Raw genomic sequence first — 15,660 nt, 5'->3', positions numbered from 1 at the left:
CGAGGCGTATCATGTTGATTGAAAAAATGTTCTACAGCACAGTATCATGTGCATTCTGCTTAGTATAAATTAAAAGCATACCACACACATGAAACACATCATTTCTCCAGGATATAAAGATATGTCAAACCTAACAGGTTGGGTACTTGTATAGGGAAAAAACAGAACGAAGGGGCAACATTTAAGCCAGGGAGACCTTGCTGCTGGATGTTACAAACCTGTGTACTGAGGAGTATTATTAATTCAACTTTGTATTCAAAGCTTAAAGAAAAAGACACACATCTAGCAAATGAGGGCCAGTGAGTGTGTGGTGAGGGCCAGCGTGTCCTCCTGGCACCCTTGAACCTACTGCAGATGGACAACTGCTCCCGCCAGAGCATCAGCGATCCTCGGCGGCAGGTTTGCTCCGTAAGGAAGAACTGCAACACTTCCTTTAACATATTCATCTAACACCCACAACAACCTGTGCAGTTATAAATACCTCATTTTAGGATTTAAAATCCAAGTCACTTTTCCAAAGTCAGGGAACTCACTGGATTCGAGCTTCATGCTGAACTGCCCTTCCAATAAATATATCACAGTCTCCTCTGAACCACTCAGAAGCTGAGAATGTCTTCAGAGATTGAACCGTGAGGCTCTGTTTCCAAAGTGGGATCTAAACATTTGATGTTTATTTTCTTCCTAAGCTAATTGCTCAAGTAAAGGCAGCACTGGAAACAGAACGCACAGCACTGCCATTCTCTGTGTGTTCACACTCAGAACTAAAGAGCCTGTACAGCAAACAGCTGACATGCTCTTCCCTTCACTAAATCCAGGCAAAGTCACTCTCACTCCCCTCACGGCCCACAACACATTCAAATAAATGACCTCCAGCTCTGCTCCCAGACAAAGCTCTCTTCCGTAGGACCCAGTGCCATGGGTCCCATTTTATTCTGACAGCCATAAATCAGTTAAAAGCTGAGGAAATAAACTGCCAGGCAGTAGCATGGATCCCAGAAGCCCTGTACACACACCACTTTCACCACTTTAATCCTAGTGAAAAATGACACTTGAAAACAAGTACACCTCTGACTTTTATTCGCAGCTCAGAACAGATGAAACACAGCGAGCAGCAGCAAGGGTCTGCCATGCAAACCGGCGGCCCCCACGGGTCCTCAGCAAGGGTCACTTGTGCAGGAGGCGGGGTACTCGGTCTCAGAGTTCCTCAGAATCTCACCTGGACCCTGAAGTGCATCTGCCTGGTGGCATTGTTCTTCATTCCTGTCTTCAGCATCCACTTTGATTTCATCCTTTGGACATACTGCATGTCCCGCTCACGCAGAAGAGCTGCTCCTGTGGTTGCAAAGAACGTAAGAAATGAAGCAAAGGTCTGGGATTTGTGATCAGAGAAACCTGAATCTTTGCAGAAAACCTCAAAGCTAGTTTGGGGGTAACTAGGCTCTTATACTTGAAGAGTTGCCAACTTGGGTCCTCATGCACCAAACTGGGGGATTATGTACACCCTGGAATTCTACATATACACATCTCTCTGGGATGAGCCTCTTCAGTTTTCACCATCTGGGAAGGGTCCTTAAGCACAAAAGGTAAAGCCCTGTTGATCAAAGGAGACAGCAAAGCAGAAACTATAAATGGAGTCAGACTACAATTCTTGACGAGATGAAGATGAAGTCAGTGTCTGGTAGATTTAAATGGCCCCATAGTTCACAGGTAGTGAAGTGAAGGAAACCATGTATATATAAACACAATTGGATTTAGAATGTACTTGAGGTGTCCAGAGCTTTCCAGGCCACTGGAAAGGAATTCTCCTTTCTCCTCTCCATAGCCTGATTGTGGATTGATGTTTTCCCTGAATATCTAAGGATAGAACTTCAAAGAATAGACACATCAAAATAGATTTAAATAATTTCATACTGATGAGGTTTCAAAACTTAAAAATTTCAGTGGTGTGATTTATTTTTCTGACTTGCAAGTTTTCTATGGGAAAATTACAAAAAGGAATGACAGCCAGCCTTTACTGTAGGCATGTACTGTATCACACATGCATTATTACATTCAATCTGCACAACTCTAGGAAGTACGGCCTGTTACTGTCACCTCCATCTCATAAATGAGGACACAGGTTTAGGTTAAATTAATCATGCTCAACATTTAACAACCTCTAAGTCCATCAGATAAGTCATGTTTGACTCCATGGTGCAAGCTATTTGCCACAAGGCAAATATTTATTATTTTTATTAAGCAGTGATGAAATATTAATTGTTAATTAAGAAATTAATACTGTTAACTCCTTTGTGTAACCTCCTCAGTAATTTTAACCTTAGATGACCACTAAATATATATTTTTTAACTATCACCTTCTGAAAAAGTTAACAATACATTATGTAGTTCTAGAAAGTTATTACAAATATAAACTTTTTAAGTCATGGAGCTTTGGGTTTATTGCCATAAACACATCACATGGTACTGGAAGCCCCCGGAGCCAGGAAGTTAAGTCTCCCTGAGAGAGAACCCACAAGAACAACATGAGCAGAAATGACATCACCTAAACCCCTCCTTAGAATACTAGTGCCGGATGGCTGCCTGGGTTTGGAAACGGCATACCTGTGCTGCCAGTCCATCCCAGGGCTCGGTACTGCTGCAGTATCCGACCCACGGCCTTCTGATTCTTAGCAACTGTCACAGCTCTGGACAAGCCAAATCGCTGTTTGTAGTATCTCATCAAGGAGCGATGACCCACTCTGGCACCTGTTTTTCAAAAGAGCAATATTTAAACACTGAGTTGGACAGTTTTCCAAGGCAGAACTAGAAAATAAGGGCTTTCCAAATCATACTTTAAAGGGTATCTATCTGGAAAATGGATATGCTGGAAGACACAGTGCTCTATCTACTGAAGAAAGATGAAGCAGCATATTAAAAAATGAAAGAAGGAAAACCATAGAGAGACTTCTAAAAAGGACAAAGGCAAATCACTAATAAGTGAACAACTCAGCTTCTTGTACTTACTTATATACAATATGCCTCCCTAGAAATTCATATAGCCACACCTACTAATACAGATAAAATCCCTTACCTCTTAGGGTCCTATTAATTTTTTTCTTTTTAATGGAAAGAAGATTAAGCACAAAAAATGGTCCTGATGTTTAGGTCTATAAGCTACAGTCTAAGTCTAGAACAGAAATCAATCCCCTTTGCTTAAATTCTCTACAGTATGGTTCTCAAACAGGGGCTATTTTACCCCCAGAGAACATCTGGCAATGACTGGAGGCATTCGGGTTGTTATGGGTAGAGAGGGGCTACTGGCACCAAAGGAGTAGGGGTCAGGGATATTGCCGAACATCCTATGATGCGCAGCCTCCATGACAAATATATAGCCCTAAATGTCAGCAGTGCCTCAGCTGAGAAACCCAGCTCTCTAAATGATGGAAATCATCTAGTAAACTAAAATCTTAAAAGATGACTCAGCTGAATTCTCTCTACAGCTTTTGTGTACTTAGAAAGATCTAGTAAAACTATGCAGGTCAATCATGCATGCTTTCTGAAATCAATTTCAATCGACTTTCTGGACCTTTACAGGAAAGATGTGCTGACGCCTATAATTAGCTTCAAAGCAGGTGAAACAGAAGGCAGCAGGCTTTGGTGATGTCTAGCATCAGCAGCAGCTCTCTAAAGATGATCCTGGAACAGGGCTCTGAGGTTCATCTGAGCACTTAAGAAACACAAGCTATGCTTCATTAGAGTATTAAATAGGAAATAAGCAACCAAGCATGTTCCCAGACAGACACACACACCTAGAAATTTAACAGCATATACACAAGTATAAAACAGTTATTTCCACTGAAAATGAATAAAGGAAATATGTCTAGGTAGAACCATACATACAGCCTCTAGGAAAGTTTACATTTACATATATAAAACCATTCCTTTCAGAATCTTTGTGTAAAAAGTCCATAAACAGGATACTCTAAATATTATAGATGTCCATATTTGTTTTTAGGATCTAGACCTTTAATTGACATGAAATTAATTCTGTCAGGTTATCTTTTTTTAGGTCCCTCTACCTGGCAAACTACCTGGAAAAAGAGTCTGCTTGCTATAGACATGGAAAAGTAGTTATTTTCAGCTAATTGTTTTATGATCAGATTCAAAAGGGATTACAAAAAGAAACTTTTGATTCAAAGATGGTATGAATGATCTGTGTACCAATATGGAAGATAACTTGTTCACCTGGACTTAATTGTTCTGGCAGCCTAAGAATTATCAACACTCCTAGACTACAAGAAACGATGAGGCACAGCTGATGAATAAAGACTCAAGTTTAAATGGAGGCTCTAGCAGGAAGCCAGCATTGCTTATTGTGATTTTCTGTTTATAGCTTTAGGTCAAGATGCTCCAGGTTTGCAATAATGTTTACCTCAAAATCATTAAATGATAATGCTGGTCATTAGTACATCATAAATCCATATCCTTATATTCTTAAGCAACACCTGGAAAGACATATTATTTTGAAGATTGGCTTTTTAAAACATCCTTGAAGAGGTTTCATTATTCAATGCCAGCATCTCAAGAGTTAGCAGGACTGAAGACACTGAGTGCCCTGTGAGCACCTGATACTAAGAACCAAGTAAATGGCCCTCATCCAGGAAAACGATCTGTCGAACAGGGTGTGAGTGCTCAGTAAATACAGATGAGTTATGTCTGAGCTATGGTGGAGTCGAAACTGTTCACCTGCCTTTCACCACTCCCTAACTGCTTACAGAGCTGTCCTACTTAACAAACAACCTTACGATCGATGACATTAGATAGTGGAAGTATCTCCAACTATAATTTTCCTGTTATTAATTATGTATCTTTCACAGATGGACCAACAGTTTCATCCGGCCAGTCAGCAGCTAACTGGATGTTTCTTTCACACCAACTCACTTCACGATACCAGAACAGCAATGAAGTTCAAGGAACCGAGCCAGATCAGTCTTCCAAACACATGCCCACAGTGCCCTCTATTGGATGCTCTTTGTCACTGGCTCTGGGATCATCTTGCTCTGAAAGTAACTAGATTGACCGGATCACAACTACTGCTTTTGAAACCAGTTTAAAGCAGACTCTACTATGATTGATTAAATATCACTAAGATCCCCAGATTAGAATCCTTCTCAAATTAGCTTCATGCTAACACAGTCACATAATTGAGCATAACTGAAGATGTTTCTGAGTAGTAAATTTGTTCAAAGTCAAACAATTGAATATACTGCTATGATTGAATATACTGCTGTAGTATCACAAGTTTAGTGTTTATACAGGTATTTTCTGTTTTCTTCATTCACTGCAAAATCTCCCATACTACTAAGATGTTGGAGCAAACAAGAGGATTATGAACTGTCATTTCTCACTGTAATCAGGACTGACTAAAAGGATGACTGCTTTTTAAAATGCCAGTCCAGTTGAAAAAGCGTGCATGGCTACACACGTGGCTTTAAGATGCTATTGCCTTTCCCCAGGAAAAGGCATATACTTACACAGAAAAAAATATGCATGGCCTAATTAATACCCTTTGGGTTCTTAGTTCTAGTATCTGGGCTGTTGGTTAGGTCTTTTTTTTTTTTTTTGAGAGGGCATCTCTCATATTTATTGATCAAATGGTTGTTAACAACAATAAAATTCTGTATAGGGGGGTCAATGCTCAATGCACAATCATTAATCCATCTCAAGCCTAATTCTCGTCAGTCTCCAATCTTCTGAAGCATAACGAACAAGTTCTTACATGGTGAACGAATTCTTACATAGTGAATAAGTTCTTACATGGTGAACAGTACAAGGGCATTCATCACAGAAACTTTCGGTTTTGATCACGCATTATGAACTATAAACAATCAGGTCAAATATGAATATTCGTTTGATTTTTATACTTGATTTATATGTGGATCCCACATTTCTCCCTTTATTATTATTATTATTTTTATTTTTAATAAACTGCTGAAGTGGTAGGTAGATGCAAGATAAAGGTAGAAAACATAGTTTAGTGTTGTAAGAGAGCAATTGTAGATGATCATGTGTGTGCCTGTAGACTATGTGCTAATCCGAGCTAGACAAGGACAATAAAACATCCACGGATGCAGAAGCTCTCTCTCAAAACAGGGGGTGGTGAGGTTCTAAGTTTCACCACTGTTGATCCCCAATTTCTCACCTGATGGCCCCCCTGCAACTGTGCCTGTCTTAGGTTGTTCCTCCCTTGAGGAATCTTACCCGTCTCTAGTAGTTAGGTCTTTCTTGAGTCTATCTTTCTAAAAGTACAGTATTTTTAAGTATTCTAACATCAAATCAGTTAACTCACTACTTCCAAGTTCACCTTAAAGAGCTGTCCTGAAAGTGACCAGCGGCTGTAAGCAAGGAAACCCCAGGGAAACTGGACCTTCAAGTTAATCTCATGCCATTTTCTTCTTTGACTATATTATGATGGAGAGGTAAAGCAATGTGCTACATGGTGCTGGTGGCAAATAGGACTCCAAGTCCCAGACCTCTTCTTAGCCCAGAATGGTTCCTTGTGCTCTCCTTCTCCTGTACAATGACAGGCCCAAGGCAATCAACTTTGTTTTTCTTTAAAAAGTCTCCTCCAACCTCTCAGCCACTGAGACAACAAACATTTATCTGGCTCTTGTCGGAGACTCTGTGCTGAGACAAAAGCAGACAGACAAGCAGGCCAACAATCATGAGGGAGAGGGATGTTATGTCAATAGAGAAGCAAGTGTCATGGAGCTGAGGAGACCCTCCTTACCCCAGGAGGAGCTAAGTTCAGAAAAGCTTCTTGGGGGAGAACCCTCTTGCAGGAGGAATATGGGTAAGACAGAGGGAGCACACATGCCAAGTCCCAGAGGAGGGAAATTACAAGTGGGCTGGCAAAGCAAAAGCCCAAGGTGTCTGGGGACTAGCAGCTGGCCAAAGTAAGTGACCTGAAGGCAATAGCCCCCTTGTAGCAACTCCAGAGGGGAAAAACAGACTGGTGTTTGTTTTAGAAAGAATGTCCAGGGTGGTCAAGTGGAAACCATCTTGGAGATGGCCAGGCAGGAAGCTGTAATGGCGGCACAGACAAACGGATAAAGAAAAAACAAAGAAAAAATATTCAAAGGCCATTTAGGAGTTGCGCTTAGTGATCATCCAGATCCAGGAGAGAAGAGAGCATCCTAAGAAGACATCCTTTTCTGGCTTTGGCTAAACTTAGAAACCTCATTCACCTAGGAAAATGGGTTTGCTAGATAACCAAGGAGTCTTTTTAACTCCAGATGAAAAGCTCTCTTAAATGGACTGTTCTTAAATTGGATATGCTCATTGTTGTGGATATTTTGTAATATGCTAAAGTTGATGCAAAATGAAGCCAATGTTCATAGTGATCCTACCACATGCCATACACAGGTATCATCTCATTCAAGATGTGTCATCTTATTCTGTAGTTAGCGAAGTGGGAACTAACAAGACAAGGGGCTAAATAGTCTTAAGAAAACAAGTTATTAAACTTTTTTTCTGATGTTCTGTATTGTTCTCTGTGATATATTTAGGATTGTTTTGCTACTGTGTACTGTAAAGGCCACTGTATCATAGTGTATTTCTACTGCATTATAACTTTCTTATCATGATAAGGAGAATTCTATCTTCAGAACAGGTTCTGTATGTCCCTTGCTTCTACTGTCATACTCTAAGGCTGCCCTTAGCCCTTCAAAGTTACTGTTCTGAGTTAAAGGGGGTTGTCTGTACCTAAGCAGTGTGGAAAGCAGTACTACAGGCTGGCTTCTGCATCACTGCTATCTCCACTGGCAGGATGACTGCTCCTGCTCCCCACAAACTGCACATCTCCCGAGGCAGGGAGGAAGTGGGAAAAAGGCTTCACTGTCGAGGTCTATGATCTTGGGTAAATTATTCAACCTGTCTAAGCTTCAGATGGTTCACAGGCCACATAAGGACAAGAGAATCTAACTCACAGGCTAGTAAAGATAAAATAACAGATTCACCTAAATACACTAACTGCTCAGTAAAATACCACGCATTATGAGGATCTTTGCTATTCTATTCTCTTTCCCTCTCAGTGTCTTCTATAGCTTCTCCCATTCTTACCAGCTAATCCTAACTTTGTGAACAATAGTGGATGTTTCTCATTTATGGTTTTTCTTTGTCTTTTCATATTAGAATAAATCCCCACCATTATGAATCTTGTTTCCCAAAGTAGAAGGCAGAATTCAACTTCCAAACCCCACCCCACCCCATAGCCCCACACTACAACCAGACACAGGCAACCCAGGTGCTATCAATCAGATACACCCGTGCACACGACATGTGCAAGTCTGAGCAACACAGGAAACAGGAATCACTTTAAGAATATGAGTAAGGTCAAGATAAACAAGAAAAACCTAGATAAGACTAAGAAAAATTAAGAACAGAACAGAAAAGATCTGCATATTTGAAGAGAAATGACTGACCAAAGCATTCTGAGACATAACAGAAATTGTTTTGTTTAAATCGAACACTGATACAATATAAACAAAATGGCCAACACAGAGCTAAGTGGCCACCTTCAGAGCTTACCATTAACCCAAGAACATAAAAATACACTTACGTTTTATGCTCTATTTCTCTCAGTATAGGAGAGAATTGACGGCACATGCCTCTTCAGTAATCTCACTGGAATTAAGCTATTTATTTGTGAGAAATACACTTACCGGAAGGTAGGATCAGCTCCATGGTTTCATCATCATATTCCAAGGTCTTTTCTGAGAGCAGATCCTCAGTTGCCTCAGGCTCCTCCCCTTTCTTGTGATCTGGGTAGCTACTCCTGTAACAGTGAAATGGTATTAATAGACGAATACTTCAATTTTAACTAAAAAATTGTGTGTGCAAAAGCGGCAAACCCACTGGCTTCCTAAAGGCAGAAGCAGGGGGTAGACAAGTTTTAGGAACTGCAAACTGAAATGTTCTAGAGAGAAAACAACTTACTAGCATTTTCTCTGTACTAAAAGTAAGCAAATTACCTATGAACTCAAAATGGACAAGACTGAATATAAAATCCAACACTATAAAAACTCCTGGAAAATAACATAGGAGAAAATCTAGATGACTTGAGGCTAGGCGATGGCTTTTTAGGGACGACACCAAAGGCACAATCCAGGAAAGAAATTCAATTGTGCTGCTTGGTATTCACCCAGAGGAGCTGAAAACTTACATGCACACAAAAACTTACACACGTGTGCAGCAGCTTTATTCGTAATTACTAACACTTGGAAGCAACCAAAATATCCTTCAGGAAGTGACTGGATACATCAACTGTGGTACCATCCAGACAATGGGATATTATTCAGGCCAAAAAGAAATGTACTATCAAGCCATTAAGAGACATGGAAGAACCTCAAGTTCATATTATTAAATGAGAAAATCTAGTCTGATGAGGCTACCTACTGAGTGATTCTAACTATGTAACATTTTGGAAAAGGCAAAAATATGGAGACATTAAGATCAGTGGTTGCCAGGGGTTGGGGTGGAGGGGAGCAATGACTCAGCAGATCCCAGAGGATTTTGAGGGCAGTGAACTACCATAATATATATAATATACTCTATGACACTATAATGGTAGGTATAGGTCATTATATATTTGTCCAAAACCACAGAATGCACAACCCCAAGAGTGAACACTAATGGGTACTATGGACTCTGGGTGATTATGATGTGTCAATGTAGGCTCACCAATTTTAACAAATGTACAACCGGTGGAAAATGTGGATAATGACAGAGACTGTGCATGTGTGGGGCAGGAGGTACATGTAGCTTCTGCTCAATTTGGCTGTGAACCTAAAATTGTTCCTAAAAAAAGTGAGCAAATAACCTTTAACTGAATTCTTTCACCTATTTGTTTTTCTCTAGGAAGCTTGCCAGACAGAAAGAGGAGAATGTAGAGCTAGAGATGCAGCTCACATCAATCTGACCAGTATAAAAAACAAGTTCTAGAACACTGTTGTCCACAGAATTCTGTAATGAGAGAAATTTTCTGTCTTTTGTCCAATATGGTAGCTACCGGTCACATGTGCTTTTAAGCACTGAGTGTTAAAATGTAAGTAGTGAAAATGAAGGACTGAATTTTTAAATTTTTAATTAGTCACATGACTAGACCTAGTAATTACCATATTTGACAGTGCAGTTCTAGAAAAATATGTCCCAAGAAATGTTCACAAAATACACATAGAAAATAATTTGAGAAATGCACATTAAAAGGTTAACAGTAAGATAGATAACTTAAAAGAAAAACAGTGTCTTAAATAAGACACTTCACAAGAGTTACCCAAATGGCCAATTAACATAAAAAGGTTCTCAATTACATGAATGTCATCAGGGAAATGCAAATTAAAACCAGTGGGATACCTGCCACACAGCCACCAAAATGGCTAAAACGAAAAACTCTCCTGCACTACAAGAGAAAAATTAGAAATTAGGAGTAAAACACAAAGGAATGATTTAAAAGACTAGAACTTTTCTAAACACCTGTATCATGTGGACTATACATACCAGGTATGGTAACTATACACACCTGCTTGTGTAGCACACCTGTGCTAGCTCATAGGCATCTTGACACTAGGAATTAGCTATTCATGAGTGCCCAGCAAGTTGTATGCAAGTTGTATGAGTTATCCAAGTTTCTAGTTAAGGAAGAACCACCTATGGGATAATCTCATCAAATGCCCGGGACTAGCCTAGTTCAGCAACCACCTCAACTCCCTCAGAAGATAGCTTTGGGATTCAAGAAGTCACAGGGAAACCAAAGCGTGAAACTTAGTATCAGTGCCCCTGTTCACAAGGTGACTGGCAAAACTGAACTCCTGACCATGTAAACTACAAAAAAAAGAAAAACAAGTTTTCAACTCAGACAAACTTTAGTTTGGGTCTGAGATCTCTTTTATCAGATTTGTGTGTTTAACTGTTACACTTTGTTTCTTACCTACAAAATGAGAGGGAATGACAACCCACATATAGGTGTATAAGAGTTATAAAGAATATGTTTTACAGTGCCAGACACCTACCAGGCACTTAAACATCTAATGCCAGTTCAGTGCAGATCTGACCTCACTCATCTTCACAACTCAAAACACAGACTTTACCTAAAGTCATAGAAGTCTGCAAATTCCAAGGCGGCATCACCATCTGTGAAGAGCTTACAGTGGCTTTTGTCATTCATGTGTGCCTGCACAGCTTCTGTGGAGTAGAAGGACTTCCCTTTCTCATTGCACCACAGGCAAATCTTCCCAACACCAACTTTCTCTCCTAGAAAAATAATTTTGAGGGGAAAAAAAATTTAAGCTTTTTGGCAGCCAGATTAAATCTCACCATTTATCTTTACAATTCAAAAAACAGGCATCAGGTTCTTGATCTTCACAAACCGAAATCAAAGACTGATGAGAAACACAAAACTAATGTCCTGCCCCCCAATAATAAGGCATTTCTTCATTGAAAGGAAAACTATTATACTTACCCAAATATTTAATCAGTCCCTTAAGATCTGAAAGATATTCTATATCAGGAATAAAGAAGCTGTGGACTTTAGTCATATGAGCCACATTCTTCATAAGGGAGCTTGAATGGTGGGGACAAAATAAGCAGTCCATTACAGGGATGGCACCAAGGCGAGGGCTTCCTCCAGCCTCTCTCTCCTCTGCATTCTGCTCATCCACTTCATCCATCACTTCAGCATCCTCACATTCCAGCTCATCATCAGAATCAATATCTTCCCAATCTTCAAGCCAGAGATTTGAAAAACAAAGTCAGTTTAACAAAGTGGTAGCCACATCAAAGGAATCACAAAGATTCCCAAACATGAGATGGTACAGTACTGTATTTGGGGAGACAGGGCGGATTATATCCCAGGTCACACCCTCTTTCAAAGTCTCAGTTTTAACTATTCATTTACCATAGACCAATCTTGTATAGCTAAGAAAGTCCATCTTCCTTTTCCAGCACACAGTACACTCCTGGAAGGTGTCTTGCTTCTTTCCCAGGCCTCTTTGAGCTCATATGGAAGTGATAACATGATGCAGGATGAAAAAAGGAGGGAATGAACAGCCCTAAGTCAAGGCTTGGCTACGAACTCCAGCTCCACACTTCGGGTTAGATAGCTGATTTTGAAAATAATTCCTCTTATTTCGCTGTTTCAACCAATCAAACTAAGTGCAAAGCATCATAATTAGAAAACCAGCAGAGTTACAAATTCCACAGCAGATGATGTGGACCTAGCATGTCCTCCCAGGCATGTTGAAAGCCTCCTCACTGGAAACGGAGAAGGCATCAATTCATTCTACAAATATCATTAAGTACCTGTTTGCACCCCGCCCCCAACGCCAGGTAAGGCTTCAGGCTCTGAAACTACAACAGCTAACTAGGCAGCCCAAAATTCCCTAGGCATCTGGCCAGACAAGACACTTTGGAAAACATCTAAACCAGCTTCACTCGCCATTTTCACTTAAAACCCGACACCCCCCTTTCTCTAACCTCGAGTATCAACCTGGGAACCAAAGGGGGGCCACCCCCCGCCCGAACCCCGCCCCGGGACAGGGCTGTTACCGTCTCCATCCAGGTCGTCCTCTTCACTCTCCTCCGCCTGCAGCTTTGCCAACTTCTTTGTCTGCTGCTCGAACCACTGGAGGCGGGGAGGTTTCTCGGCCGGGTCTCGGTCCTGGGTGGCACGTCCTCCATCAGCCAGGGCCACGGGTCCCCTGGGCTCCTCCTCGGGTGCCGGGGGGGCCTTCTTGGGAGACGGCTGAGCCCTGATGGCCTGCTGGATGGCCGCGTTCATGGCATCCTTGTTCACGCTGTCCACGCCCAGCCCTTTCTCCAAGTTCTTCTCATTCATTATCTCCACTTTCCGATTCACGGCCTGCACGGCCTTCTTCTCCAGCTCCAAGTGCCGCCGGGACTTGAGGTGGTTTTCGTAGGCGTTGAAAGAGGCAAACTTCTTACCGCAGACGGTGCAGTAGGTGGCCGTACCCTTGCTCTCCTGCTCCGCCACGGCCCGCTGCGCCCGCACCCGCTCCTGGAAGCCCTCGGCGCTGACCGGGGCCATGTCGGCTACTTTCCGCTTCAGGTTGTAGCGGTGCCAATCCGTCTTGTAGTGGGCCCGCTGCATCTCTGCGTCACGGAACGCCACCCGGCAGGTGATGCAGGTGTAGGTCGCCATTGCCAGGCGGAAAATAAGAGTAGAGCAAAGCAGAAATAGAGCGACCAGGGCCTTAACCCCAACGTGACCTCAGCCTTACCTCTCCTCGGCTCTAAGCGAGCGCCACGTCACACGCCGACCTCCCAACTCGATCTACGAGGTGCTCGCACACAGTCGGGAAGTTAGTGCCAACTAGACAGGAAGTCCCGCCTTTCTATTTTAGCCACGCCCCCGCCAAGGAGGGATCCAGCAAAACCCAGCCAAGCCGGGCGCGGTCGGCTCGAGGTCGGTGCTGATTGGGCCAGCCTGAGGTGGGTGTTGATTGGGTGCGCTGGTGAGCCTAAGGTGCTGATTGGCTGCGCTGAGGTGGGTGTTGCTCGAAGGGCGCCCGACCAGCCTGGTTACTTCCCTTGGCTGCTCTGTTCTGTGACGCTGCAGTTCGGACGTCTGGGACCTGAGCGGGGTGAGTGAGGTCGCCGGCGGCTCCCGGGCCTGGGAGGCCCCGAGGAGTGGTGCGGGTGGGCACACGACGGCCCTTAGTGGCCCGAGGACCGCGCGCCGCGCCCCTGCAGCCTGGTGAATGGGGGAACGCGGAAGCGAAGGTTGCTGGTTAGCGCGCGGTCTGCCCCCCACTCCCGCCGAGCCGTCGCCGGGCTGCTGATACCCCGGAAACGGAGACACCCAGCCTCAAGAAAACGGAACGTCCTGGCCGGAGCCGGGCCCCTGTGAGGCGGCCCTTCCAGCGAGGGGCTTACACTGAACTTGAATGAAACGTTTGCCACCCAGGAGCAGGGGGCGCAGCCGCTGCCCTTTGGAAGTACAATCCAAGCTGCCTGCGTAATCTTGATTAGTAACCACGTTTTTTAAAAAGCAAAAAGAAAGAAGTAAGATTGGCGAGTTTTATTTAACCCATTATATCCAAAACATTATCATTTCAACATAAAATAAAAAGATTTAAGGAGAATGTTTGCATTCGTTTGTTGGTACTGAATCTTGAAACTGCAGTGTGTATTTTACAGTTAACAGGACTTTGATGTGCTCAGTTAAACTGTCCCCTCATATGTAGTTTTTTATAGAAAACGTGAATGTTAAGGGCTTAGGGACTCACCTAAACAGCCGAGCTGAACCAGCCAGCCCTGTTACATAATTGAAGTTTGCACATTCAGAATTCAAGCATCCCTAGCACCAAAGAAGAAACATGTTTAAAAATGTAAATCAAGTCGCGTTGCTCTTGCTCAAAACCCAACAGTGGCTTTGCTTGACTCCATAAAATTCTGACACCTTCTGTCCGATTTTGTCATCGTTCCCTGTCCCGGTCCCCTCGGTCCCAAGAAGGGGAGCTGACATTTGAGATGGGTCCTGAAGGAGGGGGAAGACTGAGGAGTTCGTCTGCAAGTGGAAAAAGGGAGGTGGACTCCCTAGAAGAAATACCATGGGGGGAGGAAATAAGGGACATATTTAGGAAAAATGTGAGTCTAGTTTGGGTGAAGCATAGGGCACAGGTAAGCAAGGGAAGACAAAGTTTTAAGGGATCATTGCACATTCAATTCTAGAGTTTGCTGTTCATTCTTCATTTGGTAAACAGTACAAAGAGTGTTTCACTTACATGGACATCAGGAATAGAACTGCGCCTTAAGTAGATCTGGCAGCAGTATCTGGAATTGACTGGAAAAATACCAGAAAGGCACAGGTCTAGATCTATGGCCAAATGCAAGCTGACCCACCAAGGGTTCTTGCATTAAATTTCTCTGCAGCATATCCAGAGTATTATGTCAATGGATCTAATGTCTGCTCACAATGCAATACAGTTTCTTAAAAGTAACCGTTCTGAGAAATTTAAACTGAAGCCACCTGTCACAACAAATTTAGATTTGAAAATACTGGAAATCAGAATTCCTTCTGGATACTGTGACATGGCCCTTAAGATAGTTCACATACATGCCAAACTATTGAAGTTACGGTGCACACAGCAAAAGTGACAGTACCCACCTTGGTTCCCTTACAATCTTGGAAGATATTGGGATGTTGATCTTTGATAATTACAAAATTTAAAATAAAAGCTAATAAGGTCATCTTCAATTCAGTTGGTATACTGATCACAATATTCTCTTATGACAGGCTTACTACTTCTCACATGTTTATATTACAGTGGAACTTGGGATTTAAAAGGAAAACTATAAAGGACATTGGGTTGGTTGAGGTTAACTTGGGGAATAACAATATAAAATACATTTCTTAAATGACTTACAATGTCTGTGAATTCTGTGTTCATTAAAAAATGCTAAGTAAAGCATTATGATTTTAAAACATTAGTTTTAAGATCATGCCCTTTTTAAAATCATGCCCAAACTCCCTCTTGGTTTTTGGACATCTAGATATGCAGTTTTCTTAACAAGGAATTGGAATTTACAGCAAACCGGTTGTCATAGCATTTAAAACAGTGTAGCTCTCCTGGTTTATAGGTTCTTTGAAAAAATTAAGTCAAA

The 15,660-nt window shown here is 42.2% G+C and overlaps 1 protein-coding gene across 2 annotated transcripts; it reads right to left on the bottom strand.

The window, feature by feature from the left end:
- Nucleotides 1-1,055: 1,055 nt before the first annotated feature.
- ZNF622 (zinc finger protein 622) lies at nucleotides 1,056-13,692 on the bottom strand. 2 transcript variants are annotated; one of them, XM_017653576.3, is made up of 7 exons: nucleotides 12,583-13,692; nucleotides 11,933-12,031; nucleotides 11,498-11,758; nucleotides 11,127-11,289; nucleotides 8,703-8,815; nucleotides 2,602-2,745; nucleotides 1,056-1,332 (listed from the first exon to the last, which is right to left on the bottom strand). In XM_017653576.3, exons 1-7 carry the CDS (start codon nucleotides 13,193-13,195, stop codon nucleotides 1,205-1,207), a joined length of 1,521 nt encoding a protein of 506 aa, XP_017509065.2. In that variant the 5' UTR covers nucleotides 13,196-13,692; the 3' UTR covers nucleotides 1,056-1,204. The 2 variants fall into 2 exon arrangements, with proteins under 2 accessions (XP_017509065.2, XP_017509072.1); XM_017653583.3 differs by lacking the exon at nucleotides 11,933-12,031 and having other exon boundaries at nucleotides 12,583-13,405.
- Nucleotides 13,693-15,660: the final 1,968 nt, after the last annotated feature.

Source organism: Manis javanica, chromosome 1 (assembly GCF_040802235.1).
Source record: "Manis javanica isolate MJ-LG chromosome 1, MJ_LKY, whole genome shotgun sequence".
Classification (NCBI taxonomy): Eukaryota; Metazoa; Chordata; class Mammalia; order Pholidota; family Manidae; genus Manis; species Manis javanica.
Note: the sequence above shows the minus strand (reverse complement) of the source record. Positions and strands in the feature narration are given on the sequence as shown.

Bases quoted from the DNA above. Each gene is read 5' to 3' on its own strand.
- ZNF622 (XM_017653576.3), bottom strand. From the start codon at position 13,195: ATGGCGACCTACACCTGCATCACCTGCCGGGTGGCGTTCCGTGACGCA. The intron at 11,290-11,497 runs GTAAGTATAATA...TTATTTTTCTAG, and splicing joins GGGACTGATTAAATATTTGG to GAGAGAAAGTTGGTGTTGGG. The intron at 1,333-2,601 runs GTATGCCGTTTC...TTGCAACCACAG, and splicing joins GGGATGGACTGGCAGCACAG to GAGCAGCTCTTCTGCGTGAG.